Raw genomic sequence first — 15,627 nt, 5'->3', positions numbered from 1 at the left:
CAAGTCGGAAGCCGATGGTGTCAAACAACTGACGCCGCTCCTTTTGTGCCGCCCGCGACGCATGCTTCGCCACCTCCTCCGGCGACAGCATCGCCAGCGTCACTACGTGCCCGCTCGGCCCTGCCCGCCGCGAGCGCACCGATAGCTGCGGATACTCACGCGCCACCTCCAGCTCCAGATGCTCACGCGCCGCCCGACTCGCCTGTACCGGCAGTACCGCCTCCTTGCCACCCTCAACCGCCACTGACGCCAGGAACGGCACACTGCACCCCCTCTGCTGCTCCGCGCCCTCTGTGGCGGCCGCCCACGCTGCCTCCACACGCCGCACCAGCGCCTGCGCCGTCCGTAGCCCCTCCTCGATCCACTCCCTCTCTGCATCCGTGAAGAGCAGCTCCGCAGACCTCTCAACCTGTGACGCTGTCGCCGCCAAGCGAGCACGCAGCGCAGCCTCGCGCGAGGCGTCGCAGAAGGCCATGCCGTCGTACACCCATCGCTGAAAGTCCATACCATGGCGCCGCAAAAAAGCCAGCGCCGACGGACTCACCACGACATCGCCGCCACTCTCCTCGGCCGTGTAGTCATCCGAAACCTGCGGAAAAAGCAAAAAGTTAAATGGGTATGCAGCGTAGCGCTGCGGTGCTTCTGGTGTCGTCAACCCAGCAGCAGCCCCACCTGACGAAGCGGGAATGCGCCGGAAGAGGCACACGCCCACCTGAATGATCGAATATCGACTTGCCGCAAGCCGTTTCGAGTGGTACGACTCCGACGGTGAAAATGTAATCGTGTCCGTCATCTCCGGGACACCAATGCCTGTCATCTCTTCATCCAATGCGTAAAAGTCGCACGTGTGCAGCAACTCCTGAAAGTGCGGGAAGACCGCTGGCAAGTTGTCACGACGCACCTGCATGGTGTCTGTAGTAGTATTCGCTCTGTACCTAATGTGCACTAATGTGAGCTTGTCTGTGCAGGTGGATCTGTGTCTCTGTGATGGAACACCTTGTTTCTGATGAGTAGGGGCACCACGGTTATGTTGCTGGGAGAGGAGGAATCGCGACTAAAAAAAAAAGTGCAGAAAAGGTGATACGCATACACGAGCGCTACGCGCAACAGGTAGCTGTCAGGCATTAGGAACAACAACAAGTGCACCACCACAGCACACTCGCCATCCATCGAGGTCACATCCCCGTATTCCCCCACCCCCTCCCACATCCGCGTGCTGAAGCGTCGCCCCCTCCTTTTTTTTTTTGATTGGGTATAGAGCGACGCTAGAGCTTTTACACGCTTCCCCGTGCAAGCAAGTATCCCGGGGCACGCGCGCTCACAGAGACACCCCTGGCACCCTCTTTTTTTTCCCACTTCTGCATTGGACTCTTCAAAGCAGCACTGCGTCTCCGCTATTCGCATGTTTCGTGACTACCAACACACCTCCTCCTCCTCCTCCACAGGGACCACACCAACCAAGAACGTGCCAGTCAAACGCTACTCGTTAGCCCCTACCTGCCACACACCTATCGCGGGATGCAAAGCAGCGCAAGGCACGCGGAGCAGCAATGCTAGTCATGTCACAAAAAGGACAGCCTCGATGTCTACATCCCACCCCAGCTACGCACTTCAAGGCCTAGATCCGATACGCTCGGGTCACCTTTGACACATTAGCGAACAAATCGAGTGATACAAAACGTTAGGTACGGTCGGCAAGTCTTTCCAAGGCCATGCCCCACCATTCAGGTCACGACCCCTGGCATCGAGAGCAATACATCGGTCTGACCTTCCCCCTACGCCGTATGTTTTCAAACCTGTAACGGACCAGAAGTGGTTCGCGTTCTGGGGAGAGAGAGATTGGGGGACTGCATGACTTCCCCACAGCGTGAGCAGTGAACCTCTTGGACACCTCACACACCGAGGTGTACTCGCCGCCATGTGAGGTGGACTGTTGAATCATCAAGCACCAAAAGACCACTGTGCCTGGTAGCGCAGGCATAATCCGCTGCGGCACGCCAAGCCGGACCCGAGCGTCGGCTGCCTGACCGAGCGACCGTCACTCACCGTGTGACCAGGAGCAAGGTCGTAGTACACGAACAGGTGCGACAAGTACGAGTACGATAAGATGCTACGTAGTTCGGCGGCGGTGACCGTTTTACCGTAGCAATCAGTGACGGTAGACCCGTGAGCAAAAGTGGCTGCCGCACTGCTGCGGCCACCACCGCGAGACCCGCTCTCGCCCCTGTTGCTGATGGACGAATCGTCACTGCAACGCCCACCCACCGCACTGTGCGACACCGCATAGTAGCGCTCGTACAGGTACTCGAGAGACTGCAAATTCAGTAGGTAGCACAGCTGCGGCAGCACCTCAATCACAAACTGGAAGGAGTACGTCTCGCCAGGGTACAGCACCACCGGTGGTCGCTCCTCGCCCACCACAACAGGCGTTATCGTCACCAACTTTGTGAGAAGATCGATCGTGCGCATGCTCGACAGATTCGCTCCCGGCCGCATCTCACCCCACAGCGAGCTCGACGTGATGCGAGGCTCTCCCGGCTTTGCACCATCAAGGCCGCCGCCGGTGATGGCGGCATCAGGCAGCATACACGATGAGTTCAGGTCAAATGAAGCGCTATACAAGCGCGCCGCGCTGCAAGTCACGTTTGTTAGGGACAAGTTCAGCACAAGGCGATCGTTACTGAGCGGCGACGTTGAAGAGACGCAGAGAAACGGCTCTGTCAATTGCACTGGTACCAGACCACTGCCAAACACCAGCGCCGACGCTGACGCCATCTCCACCTGCGTCTGGCCCACACTGCGCGCCAGAACCGAGCGCAATATGGACGGCTGATCACCAGACCCGGCCACTGCCGTGGTCGCACTACCGTCATCAGCCGCACAGGATGGCAGTAGAACCACTATCGCCAACGCAGTGTCGAGCCCACGCAAAGACGCCGCCTCGAAGTCGGGTAGCATCAGCTCAACCGTGTACTGGCTTTCCAACAAAAGCGGTAGGTCAGCACGGGTGATGCCAACGGCCGCACTTTCGCCAGGCGTGCTCTCCTCCGCAGGCAGCCGCCGCGGCGACCCTTCGTCCGCCACCACGGTTGACACGCTCCCAATCACCTCACAGCGAACCCCAGTGCTGGAGCCCCAGTACACATCACTGTCACTCGCACTTCGGCGGTGGCTGTGCGAGATGTCGCTGTTGTTGTTCGTGAAGGACGGCGACGCGGTCGCCGTGACCGTGGGCAGCGAATGAACTGCAACCAACGAGGGAAAGTTGTTCGCCGTGGGCGGGCCTTTCGTTGTTGCCCCGTGCAATGCAGCTGAGTGGCCCCTCCTTGGAGTCGCGTCGCTCGAAGACCGCGTGTAGCAATGGCTCGACCAAAATCGCGGCGTTCCACAGACAAACGTGCTGCCAGTACTGGTTGACCACCCCTCCGAAGCGGTCGGTTGCAGTGGCACCGAGTCTGCTTGCAGCGGAGAAGACAGTGCCTCTCCCTCGAACACTGGGGACAAATCGCTCCTGCAAATAAGAAATGGCACCACTTGCACAGCGCCAAACAGGTACGCCCACGCTGCCTCCAGTGAGTGTACACCGATCATGGAGAGAAAGGCCGTTACCGCCTGCTCCTTCGACACATCCTTTGCTACGTTGTCGTATGTAATGGTGAGGCGGAAAGTTAAGAGTTGGCGCGAGACAACCTTCATCCTCTCAGTCGGTGCGAAGGGTGAGTTGGACGTGTCATCCCCCGCAGTCATGACGGGAGCGAAGGTCGCCGTCACAATTTTGTAGAGGGCATTCATCAGTGCACTGAAGACGCATGCGAGCGTGCTGTTTGTGTCACCTTCCCTTATGTATGCGTCCCTGCAGCCCACGACGGCAACCAACCCTCTTTCAAGAAAGGGGAAAAGGGGACGGTATAGTAGCTTAGCTCTTCTGAAGCTGATGCCGAATGGGTGCGCTGATGAAACCCCGCCACCGCACAGAGCGCAGTGATTCACAGGGAAGGTAAAGAGGAGACAAAGGGAAACAGGTGAGTGGAGAAGAGACCACTTATGGGAGGTAAGAAACTCTTGTCGTGTTGCGGCACTTACAGCACCCCGAAATGATGAACACAAGCCCAACACTACGCCGGCACCACGTACAATGATACGACGCGCGTTGGTTTCTACCAACGTATGGTATCTTCATCTCGATGGCACTTTGTCGTGGCTGGAAACGAGAGTATCCATCCATCTAATATATATATAAGAAAATGTGTGAGGTTCCTTTCAATTTTTTTCTTTTTGGTGGAGTGTATTTTGTTTTTGTTGGTTATCCATCTAATCTCTCACATGAAGTGAAACACTTCAAAGAAGTGCGTGACAAAACCACAACACTATTGTGGTGCGCACAGGCACACTCTAAAAATTAGCTGCAATAATGATATAGTCTAGGTATACATGGCCACCCCGAGGGCCCAATCTATCTAAGTCGCCGCGGTAGCGCAGCACCACACTGCCGAGAACGACCGCTGGGAGTCCAAATAAAGCACGCCTTGCTCCTTAAGCAACACACACTGTCGTCAGCTGGCAAAAGTAGAACCCTAAGGTGAGAGCGACCTCAAAGAGGTCTCGAGGAGAAGAATACGCGCATCCAGTCCTTTAGTCCACTTCACCGGTTGTAAAGAGAACACGCCTAGCACTCTCTAAGATGTCTGTTGCCGCCTTGTGCCTCTTCTGGAACGCCTCCTCTTTAGTAGTGTCATCTTGACAGAGTCTCTGGAGATCATCCAGCGTCACATACGTTTCCATACCATCCAAAGACGTTACTGAGAAGGGAATGAACCGCAGCGCACGCTGACCTGGCTCACGAACCGATTTGTCTGTCTTTGCAGTGTCCGAACTGCTCTGCACGTTGTTTGGTTTCTCTGACAGGATCGAAGCTGCGCAAGCGACGGTGGTGCCCTCCTGTAAAATACCCTCTATCCCGGGACGAGCGGTCAAGGAAAGCTGCGGCTCACCCGTCCACTGGCTCTGAGAGTGCTGCTGATTCCCTTCGTTTACCGCAGGGTCCTCCATACCCGGCCTTCTAGCGTCCTCTCTCGGACGCTTGCGCCCAGACGACAGCGCCAAGGCTCGTGAGATGGTCGACGTGTCCTCTTCCTTGTGATCCTGCCGTGGCGCAGGTGTGCGTGCGGCAAGCTCACTGAGATGACAGCATTCCCCTGTTACTTCCATTTCCTCTTGTACAGAACGCTTGTTTGGAAAGGGAGTGATTGCCGCAGCAGAGCGAGTTTCGTTTGCAAGGGAGCTGCCATCTACACAATCACCTTCTATTGACACCTGGTTTATGACGCAGCTTGCTGGTGGGGTGGGATGCTCTAGCTCGTACTCCTTGACAAGAATCTTGCCACGGAAGGTGACGTAGCTGTTTCCGGCTTCAGCCCGTGCGTCTCGACGAGCAATGTAGTGCCGCCCACTGTGCAAGACGTCTGATGGGGAGTCAAAAGCTACAGCGCGTGGCTGAACGTTCCCGTGGGCATCGCACTCCAGAACACTGCTAATGTTAAACTCCTCAGCCAGATCGCGGAGTGTGACACTTGATTGATGATGCACAGATACAAAGGTGCAGTTACCTTCTTCACGAAGAAACAACGTAGTGCCAGTGGGCGGGAGTGGCGTTTGCATAATATTGCTGTTGCTGCCACTTTCTGCTGCAGACAAATCCACCGCCGGCCGCGTCGCAGATGTTGGGAATCCACTCATCACTCTCCCGCGCGGGAGGGGAAAAGAAGGCGTGACAGTGTAGATGAACCAAAATGAGACAGCTGACGCGGAGAGACACCGGTAATCCACAGCTGACGGAGACTGAACTCTTGGCGAGGAATGATGCTGCTTCACAGGAAGACTAGTACAAGCGAACACCTCATGTAAATGCGGAGGGAGAGGAAAAGAGGCAAACAAAAAAGGGGGAAAGAAAAAACGAGGATGCATGTAACCCAAGAGCTGTGGTGTTACTGCAGGCACGAGAAAAATGAGTGCGATTAGCACTTGGCTTACCATTAAGAACAAAATGTCCACTGGAAGCTAGGCCTGGGTTTCAAATAAAGAGGATTGAGGCCGTCGAGCCTACTAATTTCCTTTTCAATGTTCTCTTTTTTCATTTCCAGAGAGTCCAAAACAACAACAAAAAGAGTCACACCAGCTCTAAAATAAAAACCACAAAGAGGTTGCCTCGACGTCGTTTGGTCTCTCTACCGCGGAGCTTCACGTGCTCCAAATAGGTGAAGTGTGCCTCATGGAGGTCGAAGGTCACGAGCGTCGTTTCTGTGATATGTGAGCCCTAATGCAGTGCTTGCGTACAGAGGTAGACAAAGCACTTGAAATCGGAGGGATTTCCCTCCTCCTCATCAACCCCCCAAAAAGCAAAGAAAGTGAAGCGAGCTAGCAGCAGAGACTACAGTCGAGCTGTAAGTTCGCCTTCACTCTGGCCATGAAAGCGATCATATTCTCCAGTCTCTCTCAGCGATTTGACAGTATTGAAAAAAAAAAGATCGATTCGTGAATGCAGAGCGCACTGCATATAACTATCGCTCTCAGGAAGCTATTACAAGACCCATTTCCATTGCTCCGCTTCTTTGTGTGGGATCTCAGTACCACATATTAGGCGACCAGAATCATAATGGAGAAACAAAGGAGAAAGCTGAGCAGGTGCATAGAGCCCTGAGGTTCAGCAGATGCTAATCCCAAGCATCACAGAAGTAGATACAAGTAGACTCGCATAGGCTGTTCGTGAGCTGCTTCCTTCAAACTCACTTGACGGATCCGTGAAAAGCGGCAAAAAAGTGGCTCAGCGTGCATGTGTGCGTATGTTATCACCACCAGCTGCGGGAAAAGATGAGTGGTGTGCTCAGAATGCACCCGTCTGCTTGTAGTAAAAACGCTTTTGACTCCCACGTTCCCACTTAAGGACGATAGAGCTGCTACAGTTCCAAGCGAGCGGACACCATCAGCTTATCGGCGAGGGAGAGTTTAATCCAGAACTTGCGGTCCCACTCGCGTACAGCCTCCTCGTGCGCCATTAGTCGGTCGCTTTCGTCTTTCGTGAGGAAGTTGCAGATATCACGCCACATCAGTGTCTTCTGCAGGTGAACCGTTTCCTTGGGAACCTCACCAGTTGCAATTTTCTGCTCCACTGTAATGACTGTGTTTGGGTCCAGACCAGCAAACGTGGGCTTCACAAATTTGAAGCACGTTATGCCAGGATCCGTGAGAGAATTGGTCAGCTGCTCCGCGACCATGCGCCCTTTCGTGCCCGAGACGATAAATGTTTCTTTGGAGCAGCAGCAGCTGAAAGTCGCGAGGGACAGTGCTGACGACTCAACGCGGGGCGTTCTATTACACCCGGGCTGCGTTTGGGAATTGGTATTCCTGCCCGTGTGTGTGTGGGGGGGGGGCTTGCTTTGTGCCGCGCCGTTTTCGGCCCCGGTGGGCCGTTTGCCGCGTCCGTGGTCTCCCCGCCTCCGGTCGGGGCCGGGCCCACCGCCCTGCCCGGGGGGCCGAGGCTGGGCCCCGGGGCAGGACGCGCGGGGAAGGGGGGGGGGGGGGCGGGGCTGCGTTTCGGGCCAGCCGGCGGCGAGCAGAGCTAGTGTGGCGGTGGCCGCGTTCAGGTGACCGGGTTTCGGCGTTGCCATGGCGCGCCGCCTCGCGCGAGGATGTGCACTAGCGGTGCGTCTCGTAGGGTTGGGTTGGGTTTATTTTCCATCGAAGAAAGTAGATTCTATTTGTGTCGGCGGGATCTTCGAAGCGTGGAGGATGCACGCGCAATCGCATGGGGGCCTTACGGGTCTGTGGGTGAGGCGGTTGTAACGAGTGCGTGCTGCCCTGCGGCTTCAAGCGTGCGGTCCATCACCACCTGCGTCATGTACGCAAACGTTGACCACTTTTTCGCAAGATCGGCATTGGCAATGAGCGGCTCACTTTTGCCAAGCCGCATCACGCTGTTTCCAACGTCGCGCCACAGCTGAACCATCTGCTGCGCGTCGTCCGTCTCCTCCGTCGTTGAGTACACGACGTCATTCTTCTCTTCCTCCAATCGCTCATAGGTCTGAAACACCTTTGTGGCACCCCCTGAGCTAGTTTCTTCTCGCGTTGCCGTCGCCGGAGCTGGCGCTACTGTGTGGCGCAGCACCGCAAAGCACGGCCGATCCTCTGCCGTAGAGTTGATGGCACCGTGCACAACCACGGTGCCGTCGCGGCAGAAGATTTCAACTGTTTGGTCGTGGCAGTCGTGAAAGCTGCACCGAAAAAAGGCCGTCACCGTCGCCCCCGCTTCGGCTCCGAGGGTCGGCACGACATCGTTCCGTTTCAGTGCCGGGATGGTGAACTCCAGGTTCCCTTCGAACCCTGTGATGGCGGCGGGCGTCGGCCTCTTTTGCCCTTTGCGCGGTGACGCCGCTGCCGTCGCTGGTGCACCGGCTGGGCTCGCGTTGGTGGCTGTGTCCTCTGCAGCATTGTTGCCGACCTCCTCCCCCTTTAACGCATCGCACTCCGTCACACGACCTGTCACACCCGTTGGGAGCGCAAAGTCGACGATATGTAGAATCCAGCGAATGCAGTACCAACCCAAGTCGCCAAGCGCGCCGTGCGGCTCCAACAGTGGCTGCAGGCGGATGTCACTCGCCATGAAGGTCGGAGACGCCGCAAAGGACATGTGCGCGTTGATGTGCACCGGTCCACGGAGTTGAGCAACAGCCCGACACACATCCTGGAGTCGCTGGCTGTGGGATAGGGCTGTACCGTCCATAAAGAGAAGGCGGTTTGCGGCCATTTGTTGCAGACACCCCACTAGCTCAGCGGCGGAGCTGGCGGCTGGCTTCTCGCTAACCACGTGCTTACCGTACTCCGCACACAGCCGAATCCATGCCGGCCGCTTTGAAGTGGGCAGCGAGATATACACGAGATCCACGTTGCCTGCACGTACCACATCCATGTACGAGCCGACACTTGGTGCTACAAACGGCTGCTGTGCGACTGCGCCCGCCTCTCTCGTTTCATTGTCAGCCTCTATGTCTTTTCGCAGGCGCTTAGCGAGCTCCCAGCCTTTGCCAGCATCTCGGCACCCAATGAAGGTTACCCGATGGCCCGCGCGGTGGATGGCCAATGACGCCTTGATAGCGACCTTGGACGCACCAAGAAAGCCAACTCGCAATGGCTCCTTGTGCATATGTTGCCTTGGTTGTTTGTATGTGTGTGTGTGTGTGTTTTAATTACACACCATCCGTTTTCATGTGTGGTGCGCGACAATGATCTTGTCACTGTTGTTGACGACAAGGCGGGGAAGTGTCATGGTTGTGCACGCGAGAGAACGTATAGACAAGCGATATCATAAAACGATGCACGTGTCTCTGAGATAGCGAAGGGTGCTCAAAGGATCATGAGCAGGACTAAGGCTCCAGTCGCGCTGTCGTAAGCAAGGCATCCGTTCACTTGAAGTGATCTTTTTTTTTGAGAGGGGTACCCCCCCCCCCACATGAGGAGCGTTCAACATGCTCATTGTTGTTCACGCCCGACTCCAGCAGGGGCCACCACGTACACTTGGGCGACACCGCACCACGTTGGTGCGCAATTGTTCTCGAAAGATGGACACCTAGCTTCTTGGCTCGTACGGTAGAGGCATGTCTCTCTTTCCATAACGAAGCCCCTTCTCCCTCTCTTGCGCCACAACATGCACCCAACATAAAAGCGCTCCAGTGGCAGCGAGGAAAGGGGGACACCAAATGAGGGGGGGGGTGTTGGAGAGAAAAGCTCAAAAAAAAACAACAAGCAAGAAAACCATAAAGTCTAGCGAGAAAGTTTTATTTTTGTGGTACAGCGTGTGGCTATTTTTGCAAATAAAACGTGAGTTTGGAACTCCACACTACACCCCTCCTCCTCCTTCTCACCCCCCGATCCCCAGGCTCGAAGAGGCTCATCGCGTGATGAGAAACACCGCTGGATACGCGGTTGGCCCAGTGCCGACCCCGTCATATAAACATGGCCTTTCCCGAAAACTCCACTGTCTTCACCACGCTGTGCATCCTCCCCCCTCCCCTCAGGGTGGTTAGGCTCTTCTCACCAGTAAGCACTGAATGGATGGGTGTAATATTTTCGAGTCACGTTGACGCCGTGTTTATTGCATGGATGGTGCACACCTCTTCACTGCGGCGTGTCACTTCGACGCCGCTGCCATTTGGGTTACCCTGCATCTTATATGCCAACCCCCGTGACCTTCGACGGTGGTTCGGCATAATCACTGCTTGACTACTTCACGGAACCGGCAGTGAGCCCCTGACACCCAACACCAAAGGGACAGGAACAGCAAGCACCAAACACTTCCATGTGCTCGCTCCGGTAACCCCCCCCCCCACCGTCAGAGACGTGCGCTCGCTAGCCCACTTGACCTCAATACGGGCGCACCGGATTAAGAGGAGTCTGCTAGGAGGCGGGGTGGAAGGGAGCATGCCCACACAAGCGAGTGCCATCCACTGGCAAGTAAAGCAATCAAGTTGTGCAATACATATGCATTGAGATCTTGACAGGTGAAAAGAAGGGGTGGGGTAGGGTGAGGGAACGGGGGAGGGGTCAGGTCAAGAAGTACGCGAGATCACAGCACAGATATTCTCCCTCTCCCCCCTCCCCCTCCATCCGCTCTCTTTCGGCAGAGGGGCGGTGCACAAGCGGGCGAACTAGATGGTGAAGCGCGATGTGAACGGCGTGTAGCGTCCCTCGTTGAAGACATACACGTTAACGAGTGCCATGATGGACGACCCACGTGGGAAAGACGGATGGAGGGCAATTATACAGCTCTGCCGGCTGCCCCCACCCGGCACCCAGAACTGCTGCGGCCAGCGTTGTGTTGGAATCGTCTTGGCACTGTTCGGGTCAGACGAAAATATGTCCTCCTGTTTCAGCTCTACACCGCCGATTATAACTTGGTAGTCGGCGTTGTTGATGAAGGTCAGCTCGGTTCCACGCGTTGGATTCTTGCCATCGAGATATATGTCGATGGGGCAACCACGGGCCACGAGCGGAATTCCGTAGAAGCCAGTGTACGGGATCTCCTCCAGCGACGGCGGGCGGCGTTCGAAGCGCGGCAATGGTGGTCCCTGCGGCACTTGTTGCTGTGTCATTGAGTGGCTCGGTTGCTGGCCTGCAGGGATCTGTTGCTGCTGTTGTTGCTGGTATAGCTGCTGTGGCATTGGGTGGCCTGGTTGCTGGCCTGCAGGGATCTGTTGCGGCTGGTGTTGTTGGTACATCTGCTGTGGCATTGGGTGGCCTGGTTGCTGGCCTGCAGGGTTCTGTTGCTGCTGCTGTTGCTGGTATAGCTGCTGTGGCATTGAGTGGCTCGGTTGCTGGCCTGCAGGGATCTGTTGCTGCTGTTGTTGCTGGTATAGCTGCTGTGGCATTGGGTGGCCTGGTTGCTGGCCTGCAGGGTTCTGTTGCTGCTGCTGTTGCTGGTATAGCGGCTGTGGCATTGGGTGGCCTGGTTGCTGGCCTGCAGGGATCTGTTGCTGCTGTTGTTGCTCATACGGTGGCTGCTGTGCATCTCCTTGGCCCTGACAAACAGCCATCCCAGCAACCGAGGCACCCTGGATTGGGTTTGGAGGCGGTTGTTGCTGAGTTAATGGTGTGTTTTGCGGCTGCGGCTGCAGCTGTGATCGCTCCTGTGGTGTTTGCATTCGCATTTCTAGCGGAGGCAACTCAACACTCGCCGGTGACGCCAGCGGCAATGCGGCTGCATTCGGAGTGTCAGTGCTTCGGCGGTTCACACACGTCTCTGGTAATGTCTTCTCTGCAGACAGGGGGACCGTGTTTGATTCGCGTGCCTGTGTCGGAGACGTTAGCGGCGGTACCTGAGTCGTGGTGTCGGGCAAAGCATCTGTTGTAGGCTGCGGCAGCGGCGTGCTTGCTGGACAGAGTTGAGGCTGCGGACCTTTCGGGGAAATGGATGCAGTTGGCGTGGACTGCGGAGGCTGTGGAGCAGGAGACATACTGGGGGCAACACCGTCTGTTGATTGCGCCCAAACCGGCGTAACTTGCGCCGCCTTTGGTGGTACGTACTCCGCGCTCGCGAAGGGTTCGGGGGGGAGGGTGGCTGGGGTTTCTGCAGCGGGGGCTGGCTGCACCTGCGGCGGTGGTGCACCAAACAAGTCATCCAGAAAGTCCCCTGTCGTATGATCACCGGTCGGTGAAGCCGCTGCGGCCGATGACGGGGGGTTGCCGATTTGCGGCGGCAGGTTTCCTGGCGTGCGCTGGTTGTTCTTCACAAAGTCTAGTTCCTTCGGCACGGTGTGCATCAGTCCGGCTTCTACACCAGCAGGATAGGGCTCATACTGCACGCGATTCAGCGCCATCAGCGTCTGCTGGAGCTGCTTCGTCATGCTTTCAGCATCGTAGAGCTTCGCGGCTAACTTATCCCAGCGGTCGCCGTTCTCGGCAATGTCGCAATCCTTTGTCTTAGGCGCTTCTTCTGGTACAGCTCCCTCATTTCTTAGTGCCAACAGCATCGCCTGCAGGTGGTCGATCTGCTCCAATAGTTTCATTACATCCCCCGTGACGTCACGGCAGCTCTGCTGCTTTTCCAGGTCACTCATCTCGACGTTTTTCGCTGCCAGCTGCGCTTCAATATCCGCAATGTAGCTAGCCGAGGCGACAGGTGGCAGCTGCGACTCTTCCCGTTTCTGCGCGATGCCAGCCTCGTGAGCGGACTTGTCATCAATGTCCTTCACTTTCTCCTTCCAGTAGCTGATTTCGTTCCGAAGCGCGGCAGACGCGGCGGAGCCGGCGGCGACCTTGTCTTTTGCGGCGTACTGTGCATCGTACTCGAGTTTCAGGATCTCGCGCGTGAGTGTGCGGATCCGCTCTCCCAAGTCGGCGCGACTGGGGAAGAGGGCGGAGGTGCGCACGGCGATTTCATTCGCCAGATCCAAGTCCATCTCCACACCGTCTAGGTGGTCCGAGATGATCCCCTCGTGCATGAGGGTTTGCAGCGTGTTCTCCGGCAGGCGGGTAGTCCTGGTAGGTCCAGAGCCGGGGGCGCCGCCCGCAATGGCGACTGGGGCAGCAGCCGGAGTTCGATTAGAAAGGGTGCCCGCTGCGTCAGTCGCTGCGCCAGATATAGACTCACTCGTCTGCACCACACGAAGTTGCGGGACAGGTGTGCCGACGGGGTGCATGCGGAAGATGACGTCGAGGCGCCCGGGCTGGCCGGAGACGCGGAACGAGATGCCCTTTTTCTCACACATTGACTCACTTGCCAGAACGCTGCACATACCTGCTAGCGGGATATCAAATCCCGTGAGCTTGGTGGAGTTCTTGCGGTTTGTGAAATCGTAAATGCCAAAGCTCAAGGTCCGCCGATCTTTTGGAGAGTTGAAGGACAGTTCAAACGACCTCGAGTTGTTCAGACCTTCGGCGTCAGAGAAGATGACTTCGTTGTTGCCATGGCATATCGACGGGTTTGTGGCGATCTCAAGTCCTTTGCGCGACATCACCACGACATACACGGAGCCCGAGCGGCAGAAGTACGCATTGAGCTTCAGTGGGCAAATCGTGATGCTGTAGAGAGGCATGATGACGGAAGCGGTGGCGGTGTCACACCGAGGGCAGCGAACCCCACGCAGGGGGGGGGGGAGGGGAATATGCGTGTAAAGGAGGCGGAGGGAGTGGGAGGGCGGTGGAGGAGGAAAAAAAAAACTACACGGTCTCTCTCTCGGGCGAGTCGATTAAAGACAGGGGTATTTCAAAGCAAATCGATTGAGACTTTGGTGAGAAGGCACGAGTGTGTGCGCGTCCGACTGCGTGCACACACACACACACACACGCGCGCGCGCAAAGAGAACACAAAGAGGCAGAAACCAAACAAGACTCACGTCGGCCGCGTGGGTTCACGACAGCGGCGACCGCAAATGACGAATGCAAATGAAAGGAGAGTAAAAGGGAAAAGAGGTTCAATAACGTAGAGGGATGTGAATTCCTCCAAAATAGCAGCATACCCTCTGAACACACGAGTCAAAGTGCACAGCGGGGGAGCATGGCGAGGGAAGGAATGAAGATGATCATGTAAGGAGAGAAGCATTATGCACGTATGCGCGAGTAACGAGGGGAGGGGGGGGGCGTGGACTCCGCTGCTGAAAGGGAGGAGTGTGCCCCTACCGGCTTTTTATGGTAGTCAATGCTCCCCGTCGCCGGGGAGGTGGACGGGAAAACCAATGGCACCGTAGTGGATCACTGGTTCCCTCCTTGCCAGCACCCATGACGAAGGAGAATAGAGGCAGCAAGTTCTATCATCGGACTTTCTCTTCCTAGATTATTTTGTTGTTGGCGCCCACAGCTATTTCAGGTGTTCAACACTGCGAAGCAGAAGCAAGCGCTAAAAAGTCTCTCTCTTTCGGTGTGTGTGTGTGTGGGGGGGGGTACGACAGCCGATGCCCGCACTCGCGTACGTGTTGCCCCTCCCTCTCACCTCCCAAACACACAGCACACACACGGAAAAAAAGAGAGTCGGGTGATATGTTCTGAATTGAGCAAGTAGGGAAAGAGTGACAGGAATTGCACCAACAAAACCGGCGCCACGACGAAGGGGAGAGACTAGCTCGCCCCCTCAATTCTACCTGTACAAGGAATGGGGTCGGTGGTGCATGCCCATCGACATGTGCGCGCATGCATAGGGCTTGACGCGTTCGAACCGGGTTGGTGCAGATCATCGTTGAGGGATTGAGAGGCAGAGAGGGGGCGAGGGGGGGGGGGGGGAAGTCTGGGTTTACCACGTGACGTAGACAGGAGAGAAGGGGGGCAAACAAGCATACCTACAGGGGGTGATGCACGCCAGCAGCTATGCCGGCATCGATTGCTTCTGGGCGTGCACGACACCGCATAGGAGTATTTCGTATTTTCTAGTGCCAAGGCTTCCCCTCTGATTGTCTATGCGGCTCCAAAGTGCAGGGTAACCGCTCACCAAGTACATGCCCCAGTCGGCTCCAAGTGCCTTCTGGTTTCTTGGTGTCCTCCTTTATCTCCCCACCCTTTACCGTCTATGGCAGAGGCCGGCATAGAGTGCGAGCTCCTGGTACGCTGCATCGTATCTCCCTTTTATCCCCACACACTGCTGCAGTGACGCCGCTTCAACCCGAGTGCGCCAATGCGTGCGTGCACTTTCTTTCCTTTGTTACTGAGAGAGACAGAGAGAGAGCAGAAGTCATGACAGGCAAACAGGATAACGACAAGGAGGAACCATTCATGACTGGGCGTGGTTGCATCACGAGGTCCGACTCCGGGTGAGTCTGTGTGGGATCACTCCAGTTCTAATCCTGCCCAGAGGCAGGGGGGGGGGCAGCATAGAACACCTCTTGTACGATGGCACAGACACCTGCAAATGACTGGTCTGCTTGTGTGCAGAGAAAGAGTGCAAGGGACTTTCCCATCGTTTTCGACGTTCTGTTTGGACCGTCTCAAGACATCAAGACAGCCGAAGTGGGCGAGGCTTACTCTTTAATATCATATAGGAAACCACCAAGAGAGAGAAAAAAAAAAAAGAACGAGGGCGCCACCGAGGCTCCCTTCCACTTCCCAAACCAAATATCATATTGAAGGAACAGCCCCACAGGAGAATGGGGT

General features: G+C 56.3%; 5 protein-coding genes across 5 annotated transcripts in view; all 5 read right to left on the bottom strand.

Annotated features, from left to right (window-relative positions):
• JKF63_04827 (uncharacterized protein) overlaps positions 1-907 on the bottom strand; it is a gene marked incomplete at both ends in the record, with an annotated part of 1,803 nt that extends 896 nt beyond the window's left edge. The window contains one exon of the mRNA XM_067900799.1: positions 1-907. This exon is cut by the window's left edge and continues 896 nt beyond it. Within this exon, the coding sequence (XP_067756999.1) occupies positions 1-907 (907 nt within the window).
• A 1,034-nt stretch (positions 908-1,941) lies between these two features.
• On the bottom strand, positions 1,942-3,792 carry JKF63_04826 (uncharacterized protein; the record flags this gene model as incomplete). The annotated part of the gene is made up of 1 exon (XM_067900798.1): positions 1,942-3,792. The coding sequence occupies one exon, from the start codon at positions 3,790-3,792 to the stop codon at positions 1,942-1,944; it is 1,851 nt and encodes a 616-aa protein (XP_067756998.1).
• An 840-nt stretch (positions 3,793-4,632) lies between these two features.
• On the bottom strand, positions 4,633-5,736 carry JKF63_04825 (uncharacterized protein; the record flags this gene model as incomplete). The annotated part of the gene is made up of 1 exon (XM_067900797.1): positions 4,633-5,736. One exon carries the CDS (start codon positions 5,734-5,736, stop codon positions 4,633-4,635), a length of 1,104 nt encoding a protein of 367 aa, XP_067756997.1.
• Positions 5,737-6,953: 1,217 nt separating this feature from the next.
• On the bottom strand, positions 6,954-7,271 carry JKF63_04824 (uncharacterized protein; the record flags this gene model as incomplete). Its single annotated transcript, XM_067900796.1, has 1 exon — positions 6,954-7,271. One exon carries the CDS (start codon positions 7,269-7,271, stop codon positions 6,954-6,956), a length of 318 nt encoding a protein of 105 aa, XP_067756996.1.
• Positions 7,272-7,810: 539 nt separating this feature from the next.
• JKF63_04823 (uncharacterized protein) lies at positions 7,811-9,196 on the bottom strand (the record flags this gene model as incomplete). Its single annotated transcript, XM_067900795.1, has 1 exon — positions 7,811-9,196. The coding sequence occupies one exon, from the start codon at positions 9,194-9,196 to the stop codon at positions 7,811-7,813; it is 1,386 nt and encodes a 461-aa protein (XP_067756995.1).
• Positions 9,197-15,627: the final 6,431 nt, after the last annotated feature.

Source organism: Porcisia hertigi, chromosome 23 (assembly GCF_017918235.1).
Source record: "Porcisia hertigi strain C119 chromosome 23, whole genome shotgun sequence".
In the NCBI taxonomy this organism is placed as follows: Eukaryota; Euglenozoa; class Kinetoplastea; order Trypanosomatida; family Trypanosomatidae; genus Porcisia; species Porcisia hertigi.
This window is presented reverse-complemented; position numbering and strand designations above follow the sequence as displayed.